Source organism: Microcaecilia unicolor, chromosome 4 (genome assembly GCF_901765095.1).
Source record: "Microcaecilia unicolor chromosome 4, aMicUni1.1, whole genome shotgun sequence".
Lineage (NCBI taxonomy): Eukaryota > Metazoa > Chordata > Amphibia > Gymnophiona > Siphonopidae > Microcaecilia > Microcaecilia unicolor.
In genome coordinates this window covers 310,506,971-310,527,146 of record NC_044034.1, presented here as the reverse complement: position 1 = coordinate 310,527,146, position 20,176 = coordinate 310,506,971, and the positions used below count along the sequence as shown (strand labels likewise).

The following is a 20,176-nucleotide window of genomic DNA, read 5'->3' as shown; positions in this document are numbered from 1 at the left end:
GGCTCTGCAGCCGCTCCTCTTGCCTATCATGTCGCTGCGCTCCTCCGAGGTTGTCCTCCAGGGGTAGTGATGTGGAGGCGAGAGGAGGAGCTGCCTGCCTACGGTGCCGTCTTGCTTCCTAAAATCAGCTGTTCGTGTTTTTGTAGCGGCCGCTGCTGCTGAATAGGAGAAGCCTTGAATTGAAGAACCAGAGGAAGCTAAGGCAATAACAGTTTGAATCTCTGATGTGTATTTATTTTTGCTTTTGCAGGATTGTCCCTTGACAAAGCGACCGAGCGAAGCAGGCACCTGTCGGGACAGTAAGAACCCCTGGGATCGCTCTTTAATATACACACAGATAAGTGTTTGTATTCAGAATATAAAAAATGTAAAAAATAGAAAACTTCCACTGGATTCATTTGAGTCATTTAGTCACGTTGTAACAACTTGCACAGTTATGATTGCATCAGCAAATGGAAGAAAAAACATAAGAAAAAACATATATAAAAATTGATTGGATGGTAGGGGGTTGTCTATGATTAAAAGCGTCACTGAAATTAAGCATGAGTCACACATAAGTGTGTTGCTTGAAGTGACTGTATGAGACTTCCCTGAAACACATCCATGTTGTGATTAAGTGACTTGATCTCTACTATTAGAATTTTGTTGCGTTTATTTATACATTACAAGTAGAGCGCCATTAAGATTTTGACAGCATTGCTGAATAGAAGCAGCAGTGGCCAGAAATTGGAGCTGGCGCCGCCTGTGACGCTGGAGACTTGGGCAGGTCTGTTGGGTGGGTGGGCGGACAGAGAAGGGGGAGCGGTGGCGGTGACCTGGGGAGGGGGGAGCAGTGGCTTCGGCGACCTCAGGGGGGGGAGCGGTGGGGACCTTGGGGGGGGAGTGGAGGCGTAACCTGCAGCGGCAACCTCGTGGGGGGGGGGGGTGTAGCGGCAGAGGCGGAACCCCGGGGGCGGCCTTGCCCCGGGCCCCGCCCAGTCTGCTCCTTTAACGTTCGAATGTCTCTCACTGGGTTCGTGACGTCAGGAAATAGTTACGATCCCAGTGAAACACAAATTATTATATTACTAGTAAAAAAATGACCGTTTCTGAGAGAAATGAAACGGGCGCTAGCAAGGTTTTCCCTTACAGTGTGTACGTTTGAGAGGGAGTGAATCTGTGAGTGTGTGTGTGACAGAGAGAGATTGTGACTGGGTGCGATTGTGTCTGTGTGAGAATGATAGTGTGTCAGGTTGCTACTTCATTAGGGGTCACCTGATTATAGTGATACCTGTTAGTACCCAAAAATAGAGGTGGAACAACAGGCTTTTTGTGAGGAACCACTGAAAAACAAAACACACAGAAATGAAATCACAAAATATAGAATATAAGCAAAGTTTATCACAGTAAAAGAGAAATAGACTTAGAAGTTCCTAAAATTGCAAATGTTAAAAGGAAGAACTTGTCATGGAGTAGTGTTTTGGTGTAATTTCCTGCATCTTGAATCAGGAACATCTATTCCCCGTCCCATCTGAGGAGCTGTGTGTAGACTCCCTTGTTTCTGAAATTACTGGGGTTTTGATGTTTCACAGAAAGAGCTTGACTGTCTCTTGAAGTGAGTCTTGCAGAAGATCTTTGTGAAAATCACCATCGGAGCCCTCATTTTTCAGCCTCTGCTTAACACTGAGCGCCACGCAGTTATGGAGCTGCTCATTTACAGCTGATACGACCTATTTAATAGGACCTCTGAGAAGGCTTGTGGCCTTGCTTCAAAGAAATGGGGTGGAAGAGAGAGCTGGTAATCCGCTGGTAAGATCGGTGAAGTTAGTTCTTTGATTCGGTATGTAGTTTGGGATTCGGGGCCTCCGATGTTGTTTTGCGTAGATCTGCGTGAGTCACGGAGCCGCCTCATTCCCCTTTGCCAGGGCTCAGGAGGTTCGTAGCGAGTGGTGGCAGCAAATAAGAGAGGCATAGCCCCCCGCTGACAGGCCGCGACGTGCAACCATGGCCGAGAACGGCAGCTTGTAGAATGAGCGCATCAAGAGCTTCCAGAGTAAGGGCCGCGATATAGAGGTGGGTTACTGGGTGCTTTCGGGCGCGCTGTCCTCGCGGTTGTTCCCCGTGCTGGTACTGTGAGGAGAAGTGTGATAGTTTGGCTGGGCGGCTTGGAGAGGTGTTTTTCAACGGACCCGTCCGAGTAAAGGGCTTGGGGAGGGGAGGGTCTTGTGTGTTTCACCGAGGGGGGGGCAGTGACAGGTGATTCGTAGGCAGGGGGAGGAGTAACTCCTCCCCCTGCCTGGGTCGCGTTTTTTTTGTGGTGCTACGTCCGTGCTGGAGACTGTTGGTGAGTGTCATTGCTCCGCCCTTGACGTCTATCACGTTTGACACATGGGCGGGGCAGACACTCATGGACGAAAAGCAATCTTTGCCGCCTCACTTTTAGAAAGTTGGGAAAGTGAGGCTTCATTAGAACGTTGGAGGTGCGTTTTATATATATATATATATATATATATATATATTTATTTAACTTGTGACCCAAAAAAGCTTGACATCTGATAAACATATGCACAGTACTGTTTATTATACATATAATATACAGTCTCCGTTAACTGATGTTAGGCTTACTTGAAGTAATCAGTCATAGTCCTCTGTACACTCTTGTGTCTGTGAGTTCCATAGACTACGTCTGCCAGAAGATAAAAACTGTCATAGCACTGACATCCAGTGCCCTCCAGATAGGACCGCACAGTGCCGAGACTCTCCAACACTCTTGCAAAAGTGACAGGTTGTTGAATTTTGTCAAAATGCGCCTCGCTGCTCATTTCATCATCTGTTTCATCATCAGCCATTGCCTGCATGTAGGCGCATATCAGGACATCAGTGCTGTCGTCAGCTGTTTGTAGATTATAATCAACAGCTACATAGTGATGAAACTCCTCTTCAATAACACCAGGTGGGATGTTAATAGCCTGTTCATCTGACGCGTTTGCAACAGCTGCATCTGTTTCGTCCCTCTCCACATCCCTAACAAAGCTTGCCTGCTTGTAGCAGTTCACAATGGTTGCCTGTGTAACATGATTCCAGGCTTCTTTCTGCATATGTAGGGAATACAACAGTGATAGATTAAGAGCCAGTTCAACAGCACGTTTATCCTTGCCAGTTGTCAAGATTGTGACTATATTCCCTGTCGGACTTGCTTTGGGGTTCCTCCAGCCAAGCCAAGTCTGTGTGTAAATCCTGAAGCCTGTGTGAAAATCCTGAAATCCGTTCCAGTCCAGTCTAGTCCATTCCAGGATCCTGTTCCAGCCAAGCCGTGCTCTGCTGTTGTGTTGCTAACCCCCACCCTGCTGGTGACTTCACCTGTAGTGCCTTTACTACTACCTGGGAACGTCCTACGTTTGCCTTTGCATCGCTATAGGTCAGTCGGTGTGCTGTTGCACTTCTGCTTGGTTCTGTCTGTGGGCATTTCTGACTTCTGTTTCAGTGTGTCTGTTTGGGTCAGTGGTGTTTACTATATTCCTCTTACTTGTAGTTCTTGTTCTGTCTTCTTGTGCTGGCTGCTGCCAGTGGGTGTGTAATTAGCCCTCACCTTACTGCACCTGGGATTGTTTTCTACGGTTGCAGTACTCTGTGGTGAGCCTGTTTCTCTCTAGTGTTTCTCTGTGTGTTGTGTCTGCTTTGTGTTCAGCCTTCTGGTATTAGTTTGTGGTTGTAGCCTAGCTTTGGGTTCTGCCTTGTCTGTCTTATTTTATGTCTCTAGTTCCCCTCTGCCTTTTCCCTCAGTCCCTGATTGTGCAAGCTTGTTGTTGTACCCTGTTACCTGAGGAAGTACCCTCAGTTCTGAGTCCTGATTCCTGGTCCCTGTTTAGTCAAGCTTGCTTTGGAGTCCTATTCCCTGTGTGAGTTCCTGTATACTGTAAGTCCTGCTGGCTGCCCGCACCTAGGGGCTCAACCCCTAGGGAACGGCAGTCAAGTGCAGGTGAAGTCTTGTTCCAGTCCGAGTGTTCTAGTCCAGTGTGTTCCTGCTTTGTTTACCTACATCTGCAGCCCCTGCCTTGTTGGTGTGAAAGCCCAGTTCTGGTTGGGGGGTTTTGCCTGCCACTGCCGTTCTACAGCAGTGGTCCAAGGGCTCACAAATCCAGTTTTCCCTTGAGAGGCCTGACACCAGTCTGGTCATCCATAATGCTCATCAGATGACGTAGCACAAGAGCCCGATAATGTTGTTTGAAATTGGCTATTATGCCCTGATCTATAGGTTGGATCAGAGAGGTAGTGTTTGGTGGCAGGAAGACCACTTTGATGTTAGACAGCCTGACATCATCACTGTGTGCAGCACAATTATCACAAAGCAACAAAATCTGACACTTTTGTGCCCACATTCTAGTGTCTAACTTCTTTAGCCACTGCTTCCAAATTTCCCCAGTCATCCATAAATTTGTGTTAGCCTTGTATGACACAGGAAGTCGGTTAACATTCTTGAAGCAACGGGGCTGTTTGCTCTTTCCAATGACGAGTGGTTCCAACTTCTCATGCCCATTCAACAACAGAGGAGGATCGTCAGTCAGTCCTTCTACGTTTTACTTGTAGTTTTGGCATGTTTGAATGCAAGTGTTCCATCAGGAATCGAGAGACAGTTTTTGTCAGCACTGAAAATGTCACAAGGTGCAAACTCATTCAAGATGCTAGGAAGAACTGAAACAACCCAATTTTCAGCACCAAAGTCATCAGCGCCTTGTTTTTCACCATGCTGTTTCTTGAATTTTATGTTCCTCTCCTTCCATCTTTCCAACTATCCAACAGTGGCTTTGAATTCAGTTAGTCCAAGACTTTCAGCTAGCTGATTAACTTTTTCCATAAGCAGTGGACCACTAACAGGAAACTGACTGCTCCTGACTTGAGAAAACCATTGAAGAGCATCTTCTACCTCCTCAGCTTTTCCTGCCCATTTTCGTTTCCTGTGTGGATTTGTATTGTTTTGCCAGTCTTCCAGAAGCTGGTCTTTCTACTTCAAGATATGTGAAATTTGACTGGAATTGACACCATATTCTTTAGCAATAGATGCTTGACATTGTTTGCTTTCTAATTTTTTAAGAACTTCTATTCGTTCAGCCAGTGTTTACAGTTGCGCGATGACGACTCCAGTGTACACTAACAACATTCTTTCGCATATTCTGCCTGTGGCAAAGAGGAGGTAAATTTGAAATCTCGTTGGTTGTCACGCGCCAATCGACTTCCATATTCCATGCGCATGCTTATGTGGAGTCTTTCCTGCAGAGGAGCGGTCTTAAACCATGCATATAAGCGAATTTTGCACTTATCAGTGGTGCGCTAAACCGAAGTTTGTCCCCATAGAAATTGATGGCGCCAAAAATGGGACCGAAATACGGCATGCAGTTAAACAGAGCATGCGCTTATCCGACGTGCACTTAAAAGGAGTGCAGAGTGTGTGTGTGTGTATGTGTATATATATATATATATATATATATATATATATATATATATATATATATATATATATATATATATATAACATGATAAATTTACCATATATTATAATGATTTTTTTATTTTGAAGCTGGGGTCGCAGTTGGCACATTTATACCGACTCCACCCAAAACTGCTTCCGACTGACTCCACGACTCCACAGCCCTGGCTTGACAGGCCCCTCTTGATATTTCTCTGGGGTTGGAAGGAAATATACTGGTTCTCTTGACTTAGGCTTCCACGGCTGACATCATGATTGTTGCAGTTGTCCGGGTCTCGGTTACTCTCTGCATTGGCAGCAAAGACCACCAGATTGCCCACTGAGAACACATTACTTCAGCTCTCAGCACAAGCAAGTACTTGCAGAGGAACTCTTAGCCCTTTTGAAGACCCAGCGGTCAAGCTTTATTCCACCCGGGGAGGAAGGGCGGGGATTCTATTCCAGGTACTTTGTGATGCAAAAGAAGACGGGTGATTCTTCCCAACCTAGACCCAAGGGCAATGAACAAGCTCCTGGTCAAAGAAAACTTCAGCAAAATGACTGGCTATGCTCTATGAACTTAAAGGATGCTTACACAGTATCTGCGATTTCAGCTTGGAACACAGCACTTCCAGTACCATGTTTTGCATCTTGGCCTCATGTCAGCTCCCAGGGTTTTCAACAAATATCTAGCAGTAGTCGCAGCATCGCTATGCAGACTGGGAATCCACATATTCTCTTATCTGGACAAGTGGCTGGTGAAGAGCACGTCGCAAGATGGTGCTCAGGAGTCCATGCGGCAGACTATTCAGAGACTTGATCTACTAGGGTTCATTCTAAACTACCTCAAGTCCCATCTGCACCCTGTCCAGCAACTGAAATTCATCAGAGCCCTGCTCGATACGCAGAAGGTTCGAGTCTTCCTCCCGGGGTCGAGAGAGGGCACTCTAGTCGCACTGGCTTCTTGGGTTTGAACCTCTGAACACATCATGGCTCGGCAGACGTTGAGGTTGTTGGGCCACACGGCCTCCACAGTCTATGTGACATCCGTGACACGTCTTCATACAATGGACCCTAGCTTCTCAGTTGTACCAAGCCACAAGGGATCTGGAGAATCATACGAGTGTCCCTGGAGCTTGCTCACAATCTGATGTGGTGGACCATTTGATCCAATTTGAATCTGGGACTCCCATTCCAAATTTTTCAGTCATGAACATGCCGACAACAGATGCATCTCGCCTGGGATGGGAAACTCATGTAGATGGGCTTCACACAAAGTGAATGGTCAACCCAGGAAACAGATCTCAAGATCAATCTCCTGGAGCTTTGGGCTATCTGGAACGCTCTAAAGACTTTCAGATCGGCTGTCTCACCAAATTCTGCTCCAGTTTCCGCCCAGGAAGAGGAAATCGCTCTTGTGGAATGTGCCTTAAAGGCTTCAGGCGGAGCCCGGCCAGACAGCAGATATGCTGAAAAGATAGCTTCTTTGAGCCAACGGGCAATAGTGGCTTTAGACGCTGAAGACCCTCTGCGAGGACCTGCAAACAGCACAAAAAGATGATCAGAGGTCCTGAAAGAATTTGTAATTCGCAGATACTGCAACAGAGTCCTGCGCACATCCAAAGGTGCAACTGCCCAAATGAATCTGGAAACTCCTCCTCAACAAAGGAGGGAGGAAAAACAGGCTGGTTTAGGTGAAACGCTGAAACCACCTTAGGCATGAAGGAAGGCACGGTCCGAACCGTGACCCCTGACTCTGGGAATTGCAGAAAAGGGTCTCTACAGGACAGTGCCTGGAGCTCTGACACCCGTCTCGCCGAGGTAATGGCCACTAAAAAGACGGCCTTCAGTGTCAAATCTTTCTCTGAAGCACGCCGAAGCAGTTCAAAGGGAGCCCCCTGAAGGGCCTTCAATACTAACCCCAGGTTCCAAGCTGGACAAGGTGCCTGCATGGGAGGACGGAGCCGAAGCACCCCTCTAAGAAACCGTGCCACATCTGGATGAGCAGCTAAGGACACGCCTTCAACCTTGCCACGCAGGGAGGCCAATGCTGCCACTTGCACCCGCAGGGAATTATAGGCCAAGCCTTTGTGTACACCATCCTGCAAAAAATCCAGAATCAGCAAGACAGGAGCCTGCAACGGAGAAAGCGCTCTTGAAACACAACAGACTTCAAACTGGCGCCAAATCCTGGCATAAGCCACGGAAGTGGGGCGCTTACGGGCCTGCAGGAGAGTGGAAATTACCTTATTTGAGTAGCCTTTATCTCTCAATTGCGCCCTCTAAATCGCCATGCCATAAGACCAAAGTGGCAGGCGTCCTCCATGGCCACCAGACCCTGTGACAACAGGTGCGGAACCAGAGGTAACGGAAAGGGAGCCTCCAACAGCATCTGTCGGAGGTCCGCATACCAAGGCCTCCTGGGCCAATCCGGGGCGATGAGCACCACTTCTCCTGGATGCAGCCGAATCCGCAGGAGCACTCGCCCTATCAAGGGCCACGGAGGAAAGACATACAGCAAGCCCAGGGGCCAGGGTTGAGCCAAGGCATCCAACCCGGCAGAGCGAGGATCCCTCCGTCTGCTGAAGAAGCACAGGACTTTGGCATTGGAACTGGTCGCCATAAGATCCATCACTGGCTTGCCCCATTTGGCACATATCTGCACGAATACATCGTCTGCTAGTTCCCACTCCGCTGGATCGATCTGATGCCTGCTTAGTCGGCTTGCACGTTGCTCTGACCTGCAATGTAGCTGCTGACAGGGACTGTAGATGCAGCTCGGCCCAGTCGCAAATTTGTTCGGCCTGCGCGACTAGAGCACTGCACTGAGTGCCACCTTGTCGATTTATGTAGGTCACTGCTGTCGTGTTGTCCGACATCACTCGGACAGCCAATCCTTCCAGGGTCACTTGAAAGGCCAGAAGAGCCAGAAACACCGCTTTCAACTCCAGGCGGTTGATAGACCACTCGTCGGGCGTCCACAGACCCTGGGCATGCTTCCCCTGGCAATGTGCGCCCCAGCCCTTCAGGCTGGCATCTGTCACCACTAGGCACCAATCGGGGAGTGCCAGCGGCATTCCCCGCCGCAACATGCTGTCCGAGAGCCACCACTCCATACTGAGGCGGGCCGCAGGGAGCCAAGAAAGTCTGCACTGATAATCCTGAGATACTGGAGACCATCGTTGAAGTAGAGAATACTGTAGAGGTCTCAGGTGCGCTCTCGCCCATGGCACCACTTCCAAGGTGGCCGTCATCGATCCCAACAGCTGGACAATGTCCCAAGCTCGCGGGTGGGGCATCCTCAGGAGCAGACGGACCTGATTATGAAGCTTGCACCGCCTTTGCTCGGGAAGAAACACATAGCCCGAGGCTGTGTCGAACCTGGCCCCCAAATATTCTAGAGATTGCGAGGGGGTCAGGTAACTTTTGGCCATATTGGCGACCCAGCCCAGAGATTGAAGGACTGAAACCACTCTGGCTGTAGCTAGATGACTCTCTTTTTCTGAGTCTGCTCTGATGAGCCAGTCGTCTAGGTACGGGTGAACCCAGATACCCTCTCGCCTGAAAAAGGCAGCTACTACCACCATTACCTTGGAGAAGGTTCGGGGAGCTGTGGCGAGGCCAAAAGGCAAGGCCCGAAACTGGAAATGTTTTCCCAACACCGCAAACCGCAGAAACTTCTGGTGCGGGGGCCAAATTGGTATGTGCAAGAAAGCTTCTTTCAGGTCCAGAGACGTGAGAAACTCTCCTGGCTGTACCGCCGCAATGACGGAGCGCAGGGGTTCAGGATCAGGCGAAAAGACCCGCCTTTTCGTGGCACCACAAAGTAAATGGAGTAGCGGCCTAAACCTTGTTCGGCGGGAGGCACCGGGGTCACAGCCCCTATCCGGCACAGACTGTGCAAAGTCTCCTCTACCGCCGCCCGTTTGGCGGCAGAACCGCATCGGGACTCCACAAACACATCTCTCACCGGGGCATCGAATTCTATTCGGTATCCGTCTCTGATCAGGTCCAAGACCCACTGATCTGCGGAGATTTTGGCCCACTCCTCGAAAAAGAGGGAAAGTCTTCCTCCGATGACAGGAAACGAGGAGGGGGCCAGCGCCCCATCATTGAGAGGGTTGCCGCTGAACTCCTGGCCTTGAACCGGCAGCTGCGGAACGTTTGTCCGAGCGAAAGGAGTTTCTCTGCTGAAAGCGGGCACGTGAAGTGAACCCAGCAGAACGCCCCGGGCGGTACCTTCTAGCTTCATGGAAGCGAGGTCTGTACGAGGAGTGGACCGCCTGGCCCTTAGAGGAAGGCCTCTGCCTATCTTCGGGCAAGCGCTGGGGTTTTGGATCACCCAGGCCTTTCACAATTTTCTCTAACTCCTCACCAAATAGGAGAAGTCCTTGAAAAGGCAACTTCACCAACCTTTGCTTAGAGGCCATGTCCGCTGCCCAGTGTCGTAGCCACAGACGACGGTGAGCCGCCACTGCTACTGCCATTTGTTTAGCCGAAGCTCTGACAAGGTCATCAGCCAGAAAGGACAAGGCCAACTCCATCCGCGGAGCCACATCCAAGAAGGGCTCCGCTCCATCTCCGGGCTGAGCCACTGCCTGTTGCAGCCAAGCTAGGCAGGCTCTCACAGCATAACAGCTGCATGCAAACGCCCGAACAGTGAGACCTGCAATTTCAAAGGACCGTTTCAACGCTGTTTCCAGCCTACGGTCTTGAACATCCTTCAGGGCAACACCTCCTTCAACAGGGAGGGTAGTTCTCTTTGTCACCGCAGTGACTAGGGCATCCACTGTAGGCATTTGAAAACGAGCCATATGTCCCTCACGCAGAGGGTATAACTGCCCCATAGCCCTGGAATCTCTCAAAGGTCCCTCGGGGTCAGCCCACTGAGCCGAAACAAGCTCTAGGATGGAGTCATGCAAAGGGAAGGCCCGAGCAGCTTTCTTGGTACTAGCCATCCTGGGATTACCCGAGGAGGCCATGCCACTGTCAGGATCTTCAATCGAGAGGGCCTGCAGGGTATCTGAAATAAGCGCTGGCAGCTCATCACGGTGGAAAATCCTCACCGCGGAGGGATCATCCAGATCCTGTGGTAAATCCGCACCTGACTCTGGTTCCTCAGACCAAGAACGTCTGTCAGAGTTCTCCGAATCCTCACACCCCGACCACGGGGGGGAAAAAGGTGCACCACAATCTGAAGGGGAATTAACCCTTCTACGCTTATCTTTAGGCCAAGCATCCGGGAAAAAAGCCTCACTGGGCAGTCCCAGGCCAGAATCCATCGGGGGGGGCAATCAGAGGAGCCTCAGGCGACCCTGGAGGAAGGGCTCTTTTCATCATGTATGCTTTATGCAGCAAAAGCACAAAATCCGGGGAGAAAATCTCACCCTGGGCACCCGAATCCTGTCCGGTGCTAGCCACTCCTGAAATAACCTCATCTCGAGCTGCCCCACCCGGCTCAGGTCTCTCCGTGTCCACGGAGGCCGCGCCATGCGGTGTAAGCAAAATGGCGCCTGCTGCCAGCTCAGAGTGGGAAGAAACATCGCTCGCCATGCTCGGGCCGGCTCCTACGCCAATACAGCACAATTTACAGAGCCCTGCTGCTGATTTGCGCTTACCACAAGTGGAACAGCGCTTTACATTGTCCGCAGCCATCGCCGAAAAACGGCGGTAAAATCCAAAATGGCGGTTTCGCGCCAAAATCGCCCCGATCGCGGGCCCACCCCGGAGGAGTTGCCTCAAAGGATCTAGTGTACAACTACGATCCTGCTGAAAATCAGGTCAAAAACCTCTGTTCCAGCGTCTCTGCGTTTAAAAACGTGACGCGACTTTTTTTTTTTTTTTTAAGCTGTGAGGAAAGCAGAGGTATTGAAGACTCCGGATGCTCAGATGAGTGGGAAAGGCAGGGAAAAGGCGAACCTATATGCCTGCATCCACTGTTGGTGGGTAAGGACAGGGAAAGCAAGGCAATATGTCCACATCCACAGAGGTATGGGTAAGGCAGGGAAAGGGCTAATCTATGTGCCTTTAAAGTGAAGCTGCTATAGCCTCCAACACCCCGGTTAACAACTGGCAAGCCACCTCCCGGCAGATTTTTCTGGAGCTCGAACAAGCTGCAGCCACCCTGCTAAGGGAGATAGAGAACACCGAAGAGGCAGTGGAGCTAGCTGGCCAAGAGGGCATTGTGAAAGTTTGAGTGCTCTCTATCTCCCCTGCTGGTTGATGGACATAACCCATACGTAATGGCTTCATCTGCTTGATGACAAGGAAAATTATTTTTGCCAAACTTTTTAAAGCACTACCCCACCACAGGGGGTTCTTACGAACCCAAAACTACTATCAACTTTCATAGAAAAGTAACCCCTAAGCTCCCAGCCACAGTCAAAGCCACCTGTCAACTGTGAGTTCTGCAAATTCCCTGGAAGTCCAGCCGGGCAGCTCAAAAGTCGAGCCCCCGGCCTCAACTTGGGCTTAGTCGCGTTCCTATGCACCATCGCACATGCATTAAAAAAAAAAAACACACACCCACACGCTGCAGGGATGCGCCTAGGCCAAAGCCGGCCATTTTTCTTGTGCGGCCCGAGCAGCTCATTTCTTGGCTGTGAAATGCAGCTGACGGTCACACCTGATGCAACCTCCGCTCTGGAGACTCCAAAATGCCTCCAGCGTGCACCACCACTTGCCCACTGGCCACCACTGCCTCCTACAGCATACCAGAGGGCCCAGAACGGCCCAAAGATGAGACAGACTGCCTTAGGACCCTCCCCCCGGTAAATAAAATATATATATTTTTTAACCCGGGGGGGGGTTTACAATTTCAATGATTGATCGTGGTGGTATTGTGTATACTTTTGAGTTTCAAAAAGTTTTTTTTAAAACATCCACGCTAATAACAAGGTCATAGTCACAACAGACCCCAGAGTCACAGGCTGAGCATAAAACTTTTTTCCCCCCCATTTAAAGCAACCATTCTATCATCACAGATTCAAGCTTATTGCACATTTAAAATCAAGTGTCAATATATGAGCTACTCATCTAGGCCCCGAGGCTCTTAGGAATCGCTTCCAATATGTGCATTCAAATCTGGCTATATAATGTCACGTCTCACATTGGGATACTACAGAACCACCTATAAATGAAATCACACTGACAATTTGGGGCATAAGGGGTATTTTACTAAGGCAAGCTGGCGATTTTAGAGTGCGCTAAAAATAGGCACACACTAAACGCTACAGATGCCAATGTATTCCTATGGGCATCTTTAGCTTGCGTCTATTTTTAGCATGCACTAAAAAAGCCAGCGCGCCTAAGTAAAAGATCCTCTCAGTGCACTAGTATGTGCTAAGTCCATAGGTATAAAATAATTTAGCATGCACTAAGCTTTTGAAAAGAGCCCCTTTATCTCTCACACTGAACAAGTCAATCACCTTAGGTATCATTTAGACTGTGAGCCTCCTCATGTACCTGAATTTAACTCGACTTAGCTCAGATTTTAAAAAGGTGCGTATTAAATCTAAAATCCAAGCACAGTTGCCCATTTAAAATCTCTCTCTCTATAGATAGATAGATATGCATGTGTAATATGTATATTATATACACATTCATTATTTTTAATAGTGGTTCATTTTGATTTTTCAGAAACATGCTTCTGTGACAATTTTTACAGCACTTCAGTCTTATGTAAAACAGAAGGAATTAGCACTAGTTGATGAAAGTATACAGTGCTGCAGTCTGCTAAACGAATCATGCATGACTATCCTCATTCTAAATACAACAGAAGAAACAATATCAACAGAGATGTCTGGGCAGTCTTTCTGGTGAGATACAAATGGAATGGGGAGGGGAACATTTTTTATTTATTTATTTTTTAATGAACAGGTAAGAGACCAAAAAAAAAAAAAAACCCAGCATAGAATCTGCATCACGACTCCTGACCACAATAGACGCACAATGAAATGTAGTCTGGGTTAAACTACTAACTAAACATACAGACTGATTTTTACATTCAATTGTCATGAGACTGGTATGTCCTGCCTTTGTCACTTCCCTTTTTGCATTGTATCTAGATTTTAATTGTGCTTCAAAAATGTATATAATTTTATAATACAAAAACATGCCACACAAGACTGATGAAAACAGAAAATATACTTCTGTCCTATTTACACACAAAGGCTCCGATTTACTACTTTTTCCCCAGCAAACAGAGAATGGGGAATAGAAGCCTTTGTAAAGCAGGCCTACGCTTTTATCTACTAGTCACTTTCACAGCCATAATGCACAGCAGACAATATCTTTTGGACTCTTTAGGTAGGTGTACTTTTGTATTTATTTTTATGTTAATCCCAAGATCAGTTCCTAGATACCCAGACATGCTCAATACACCAAAAAGCAGCGTCTCACTCTAAATATTAACTCTAACATTAGTGCCTGTTCATAGCTTCCTCCCCCTTCCCTTTTTTTTTGTTTCTTGACTTGCAGCCAAGAGGCTGATGCAGCATTCTGTTTTGTTTTCAGAAGCTGCAGCATGAACCATCTTCAGTGAATGAATTTTCCATCCCCTCCTTATATCAAATAAGCAACCAGTACAAGGTAATGGATTTATGTACTGAAGAATGCTTCAACATTCAACCTTTTTCTGTAATTTAATTTTCAATACAAAGAATGCTCGAGTCAAAAATGTTTACATATACAAACACTGCTTTAACTTGTAATAGAAATGGAATCTAATGTATATAATTGTGAATGGCAAGAAAGCAGAAAGCCTAATAGTCCCTCAGTCATTCTTCAGGGCTTACATAGCTAGCTCTGCTATTTCATTTTTAAGTATCCAAGCACTTGATTCACAGAGAACTAAATTAGCATAGGTTGCAAAAGTAAAGAACACAATCAAGAAAACTGAACAACATTTATGAACAAAGCAACTAATAAGTCATTGATGAATCCCAGAACTCACCGTTAAGAACAGTGTATTCCCATACCTTGGTCAAAGAAAGAAGCGGACATCAATGCACTGGTGTTGCACTGAGAGGATTTAATAGTATTTGAGAAATGACACGGGAAGCATTTCATCTTCCGCAGTGCACTGATTTGCTTGTGTATTTTCATCTGTATTAATACTACTGTTGCTAACAAAATGAATACTAAGCTCATATATACTATTTTTGTCCTAGAACTGATTAACTTGAATCCCAGTATTCACTGCATGCAGTGTGATACTCTGGTCCGTTGGTGCTGCAACGGGAAGCAGAGCATCTTAGGAGCACACTGCTGCCTCTCATCTGCCTCCTCCCTTTTCCATGTGTGCACAAGCCTGCCATTTGCTACAGTCTCCAGATGAGGAGGGGGGAGGAGATCCTGCAAACACAAAGGGTTCTCTGCTCTAATTTCTGTCCAGACTCTGTAAAATGCTGTCCACACATACCAGTTATTCATCAAAAATCCTAATTTGTGGAAAGATGGGGAATAGAGTGAAAAATAGTAGGGAGTTTGTTGATGCTTTAGCGATGTGGGCTGTATAACTGCTTTTCAGTATTACACAGTGTCCTACCTTTATCTGCATAATTCGCTTGAGATCCTTTTCCTCCACCCACAAGAACAGAAGTGTCAGGAAACAGACTGATAAACATCCACTAGATCTGCATACACTCAGACCACTATCTTGTAAACCAATTTCTTTTCTATTATTCCATCCTGAAATAAGTCAAAACACAAGATGATGACTAATGCCATCTATTCTAAATACATCTCTATGAATTTTTTTTCCTTCTAATAAAACAGTGTGTTTACACACATGCACATAAATGGTTTGGAATATGTCTGAGATGCCAAGGAACTGTACTTTGGTTTCTGGTTGACATTTCATAAAGAGCTGTTATATGTCAGAGATAAAAAAAAATACTTAATACCTTCCTAATAAAGCAGAGCCACTGATAGGATTTCAGGGCAAAGGTATAATAACGCTGAACTACCAGAAATTAGCAGACACTCAAACCTATAAATATTAATAGCTTACACATTTGCTTCCAATTAGTATGATTATATGGATATAACTAGAATAGCCTACTCCAAAAAAACAGCAAGATATTCAAATTAAAAGAAAAATAAAATAAAACCAGCGATGCTTCTTATTCACGTCAGTTGTATGGATTAATATTCTACAAATATGTAGCACTTGGCAAGGAACTATAACAGGGTTTAAAAGGGGCTTCCATTAAATCAGATATGTCTCACCATCTCTGGAGAAAAACAAACAAAAATGCTTTAATGAATTCTGATACAGCAAACAATTTGTATTACAGCCATCCAAACCCCATCCTTTCATGAGAAGAAAAAAAAAGTTACAGAAGTTCAAACGTAACTTTTTCAGACTGCTTATAGACCAATGATGTGAAAAATCAGCCACTCTCCATTTTGGATCTGCTACTTTAGTCATTTTTTCCTCCAGAGATGGTCACATATATTAATGACCCTCTGTATTTTGACTTCAGAGTACATGTACTTCACTATTATTCAGGAGTGAGCGTTGCATATACGGGTCCCTGGATGCCAGTGAAAATAATGTTTAGCATTACCCCTTTCTTTTCATACCAGAAGGGAGTAAACGTTTTGCCATAAGGTCACACTACTGGCTCTTGCACCAGGGGCCAAGGACTATACCCCTTAGAGCTCAAAATGTGGGGTTCCTCTTGAGGCAAAAGTGAAAAGTAGGATGGTGAACATAAAAAGCCACAGAGGAATTTTATTTTCTCTCTTTTTGTTGTTGTTAAACAGTGCAACATAAAAAACTGGAAAAAAAATCCCCTTAGCTTAAATTCTGCTCAGTATTCATAATAAACCATTACACATTTAGATGTTTGAAATGAGGTGAACTTTAATATATTGTAAAGAATGACAAGATTTGTTACAGTAAATTCAAATTCACCTCACTACAAACATCTTCATTTCTAATAGTCTACTGTCTTAAGTGATGCTATTGCTGCTCTCTCTAGTTCCCTCCAATATTTCTGTTAAAGTGGCAGGTGAACTTATGTTCAAATATTTTTATTATTTTTTTGCAATACAAATACAACATGGAAACAACTACAGACACCATCATCAGTATAACTATTCCAAAACAATCTACATAATCATCTATTGTTCTCCACCCTGCTTTGGTTATTTGGCGGGAAGTCTAGAAGAGGAAAACAAAGTGCTTTTAAGTGACAAAAATAACAAGCCTTTTAAATCAACTAAGACTTGTGGACTGCATTGGTTATTTAGTGGCAGGTGAACTTAGTTAACAAGCACTGGCTTGGGTGAATTGCTCTAATATTATGGTTTAAACATTGATGCTGACAAAATCATTTGTCTCTCACTGCGCATAAAATGTTATCTGATCAGGTCTGGGATCCAGGGCAGTGTCTAAACCAGAGATCCTCACTATTTCTCAAGTGAGGGCCAATCTGCCAAAACAGCCTACGCCAACTCCAACAGAACCAGCCTTTCCAGTCACAACTGAACTGCATAGATTTTACGGAATACTTTGACAGCAAAATTAAAAGTCTCTGCCAGAATTTACAAGCAGTCCTACCTAGTCTCCAATCAGCTAACCAGGAGCGCACAAACTCGCCCCCCTCCTGACACAGACATATGGGACTCTTAACCTAATAACAGAAGAGGGTCTTGACAAAATTCTAACAGACCATCAAATATAGTGCAGCAGGCAAGCAGAGGCGTCACAGAAGACACCACAAAAATTGTAAACTCCTCTCTTTCTAATGAGCAACTATCAACAGCATTAAAAAGAGCAGTGGTGCGCTCATTGCTAAAGAACAACCTTCACCAGGACAAACTATTCAAGGTTGCTGAAACATGTGTGGACTGTGAAATATTGCAGGAAGACCTCAGGAAATTGGAAGGCTGGGCATCCAAATGGCAGATGAAATTTAATGTGGACAAATTCAAAGTGATGCACATTGGAAAGAATAATCCGAATCATAGTTACCTGATGCTAGGGTCCACCTTGGGAGTCAGCACTCAAGAAAAAGATCTGGGTGTCATTGTAGAGAATACGCTGAAATCTTCTGATCAGTGTACGGCGGCGGCCAAAAAAAGCACACAGGATGCTAGGAATTTTTAGGAAAGGGATGCTGTATAAGACCAAAAATACTATAATGCCTTTGTATCACTCCATGGTGCATCCACACCTTGAGTATTGCATTCCGTTCTGGTTGCCATGTCTCAAAAAAAGATATAGTGGAATTAGAAAAGGTTCAAAGAAGAGTGACCAAAATGATAAAGGGAGTGGAACTCCTCTCATATAAGGAAAGGCTAAAGAGGTTAGGGTTTTTCGGTTTGTAAAGGAGATGGATGAGGGAAGATATGATTGCGGTCTTCAAAATCCTGAATGGTGTAAAACGAGAAGAAAAACTATTTTTTTTACTCGTTCCAAAAGTACAAAGACTAGGGGACACTCAAGGAAGTTACATGGAAATATTTTTAAAACAAATAGGAGGAAATATTTTTTTCACTCAATGAATAGTTAAGCTCTTTGTCGGAGGATGTGGTAACAGCGGTTAGCATAACTAGGTTTAAAAAAAGGTTTGGACAAATTCCTGGAGAAAAAGTCTACAGTCTGCTATTGAGACAGACATGGGAAGCAACTGCTTGCCCTGGGATTTGTAGTATGGAGTATTAACACGATTTGGGATTCTGCCAGGTACTTGTGACCTGACAGGATACAGGGCTAGATGGACCAATGGTCTGACCCAGTATCCTGTCAGGTCACAAAACGTCACTAGCTACCAGTACAATACAGGTCAAATTAAAACTCTATGTTTGACCTTCAAGGCCCTTAAAGGAAATGGCCCAGAGTTGGATCTTTGTTTGATGGTGTAACTGGAAAGAGAAGCAAGATGTCATCTGGGCAGGATAATAGTAGTTCATTAAGTCCCAGGTGTGTTGAGGCAAGGGATGACATAAAGAGATTGAATAGGATAGTTGAGAGGGGAGATCCCAGTAGTTTGAAAGTTGGCTGTTTTGCTTGATAGAATAGCTTCTATTTGAAAGGCATTCACTGAACCATATGAGCAAGGTCCCTGTTATTCCTATCTGATTCAGGTGTTCAAGTAGAAATGTGTGGTCAACTGCATCAAATGCCACTGATATATTGAATTGGAGAAGAATTACTTGGTTGTCTTTGCATAGGTGCTGTTTGACATATGTAGTTAGAACCAGCAGTAGTTTTTCCATACTATGCAACCATCTGAAGCCAAATTGTGATCAGTGTAAAACAGAAAATATTTCCAGATAAAGAGTTGTTTACTAATGTAGGTTTTTAATGCTTTAGTAAAAAGGGGTATGCTTGCCACTGGACAGCAGTTTGCAGCAAGGTTATGTCTAGCCCAGATCCCTTCAGTAGTGGAGTGAAAACAATTTTGCCCATATCAGAAGGAAGAGAGCCAGTTTTTAACAGCTCACTGAGATTGAGTAATCAGTTTATTTCTTCCATATGGATGGATTTGAGTAGGTGTTTTGGGCATTGATCCAGGGAGCAGTTGGCTCGAGAGCATTTCAACAGTATTGATCTTACATCCTCTGCTGTTAACAGTTGAAAAGATAACCCAGTTTTGGTCAGTTTTGAGTCCTTGGGTTGTAGGATCTCTGGCAATTAAGGCTGAACTACGGGTTGGACTATTTTCCTCTGTTGGCGTATCCTTAGATAGTTCGGACCTAATTTGAAAGATCTTATTGGCGAAATGATCAGCGAGGTACTGGGCGGTGAGACACGTTTTCTATGATTGTTCATCCTTATTAGTGGAAGCTAGTGTTTTAACTAAGGAGAAGTTTCTTGTTGCCAAGATCATCTTGACCTATTATGCTGCTATAGTACTGGTGTTTTGAGTCAGCTACCTTCTTTTTGTAGCGTCAGAAGGCTGACTCCCATTCAGATTTATCAGTAGTAACTTTGTTCTCTCTCCATTGCTTTTCAAGGCATCGATATTCCTTTTTTAGGATGGATAGTTCCTCTATAAACTATGGCAAATTTCTGGGTGTCTTGTCCTTTTTAGTGGTAAATGAAGCAACTTTGTCTAGTCTGGCTTTCACTTTGATGTCCCAGCGGGATTTGATTGAACCATATGTAGATGCGGTAGTGAGAGAATCTGTTATCTCCGACCAGAAAGTGGCCCCGTTGATTTTACCTCTGGTGGAGATGAGTTTGGAGGACTTGTGTCTGGTTAAGCTTGACATACAGATATCAATGGTGAAATCCAGTTGGAAATGGTCAGACCATATTACTGGCTTCAATTTGAATGAACTATCAATCTTTTAGGATAGGATGTCATGAAGTCTAACACATGTCCTTTTTCATAAGTTGCACCCTAGGAGAATGTAGTTAGCTCGTAGTCCTTCAGGAATGATTTGAAGTTACAGACACTGGTATCTGCATCATTTTCCAAGTGTAGGTTTAAGTCTCCCAGGAAGATAATCCTTCAGAATTGTGATATGGCAGAGGAAGTAATTTCTACAAGTAGTGGTTCTGCCTTGGACCAAGCTCCCAGAAGACGGTAAATGAGGAGTACGGTGATTTGATTTGCCTCTTTTGAATCATCACTGAATTTGCATAGCATGTATTTCAGTTCAGGGAAAACCCCAGAACTAACTAAAGACACGTGGAAAAGACTCTTAAAGATAAGAGCAAGTCCGCCTCCTTTTTTTACCCTGTCTTGGAGAATGAAGAATACCATAACTGGG

At 45.4% G+C, this 20,176-nt stretch overlaps 1 protein-coding gene across 2 annotated transcripts in view; it reads right to left on the bottom strand.

The window, feature by feature from the left end:
- Positions 1-20,176, bottom strand: part of PPP2R2A (protein phosphatase 2 regulatory subunit Balpha) — a 185,925-nt gene that overhangs the window by 134,571 nt on the left and 31,178 nt on the right. The window contains exon 3 of one of the 2 annotated variants that reach the window (XM_030201833.1): positions 14,991-15,133. The exons of the other annotated variant lie outside the window; for it this stretch is intronic. Within the exon in view, the coding sequence (XP_030057693.1) occupies positions 14,991-15,069 (79 nt within the window). The 5' untranslated portion in view covers positions 15,070-15,133. The remainder of the gene's footprint in view (positions 1-14,990; positions 15,134-20,176) is intronic. 2 annotated transcript variants of the gene reach the window in all.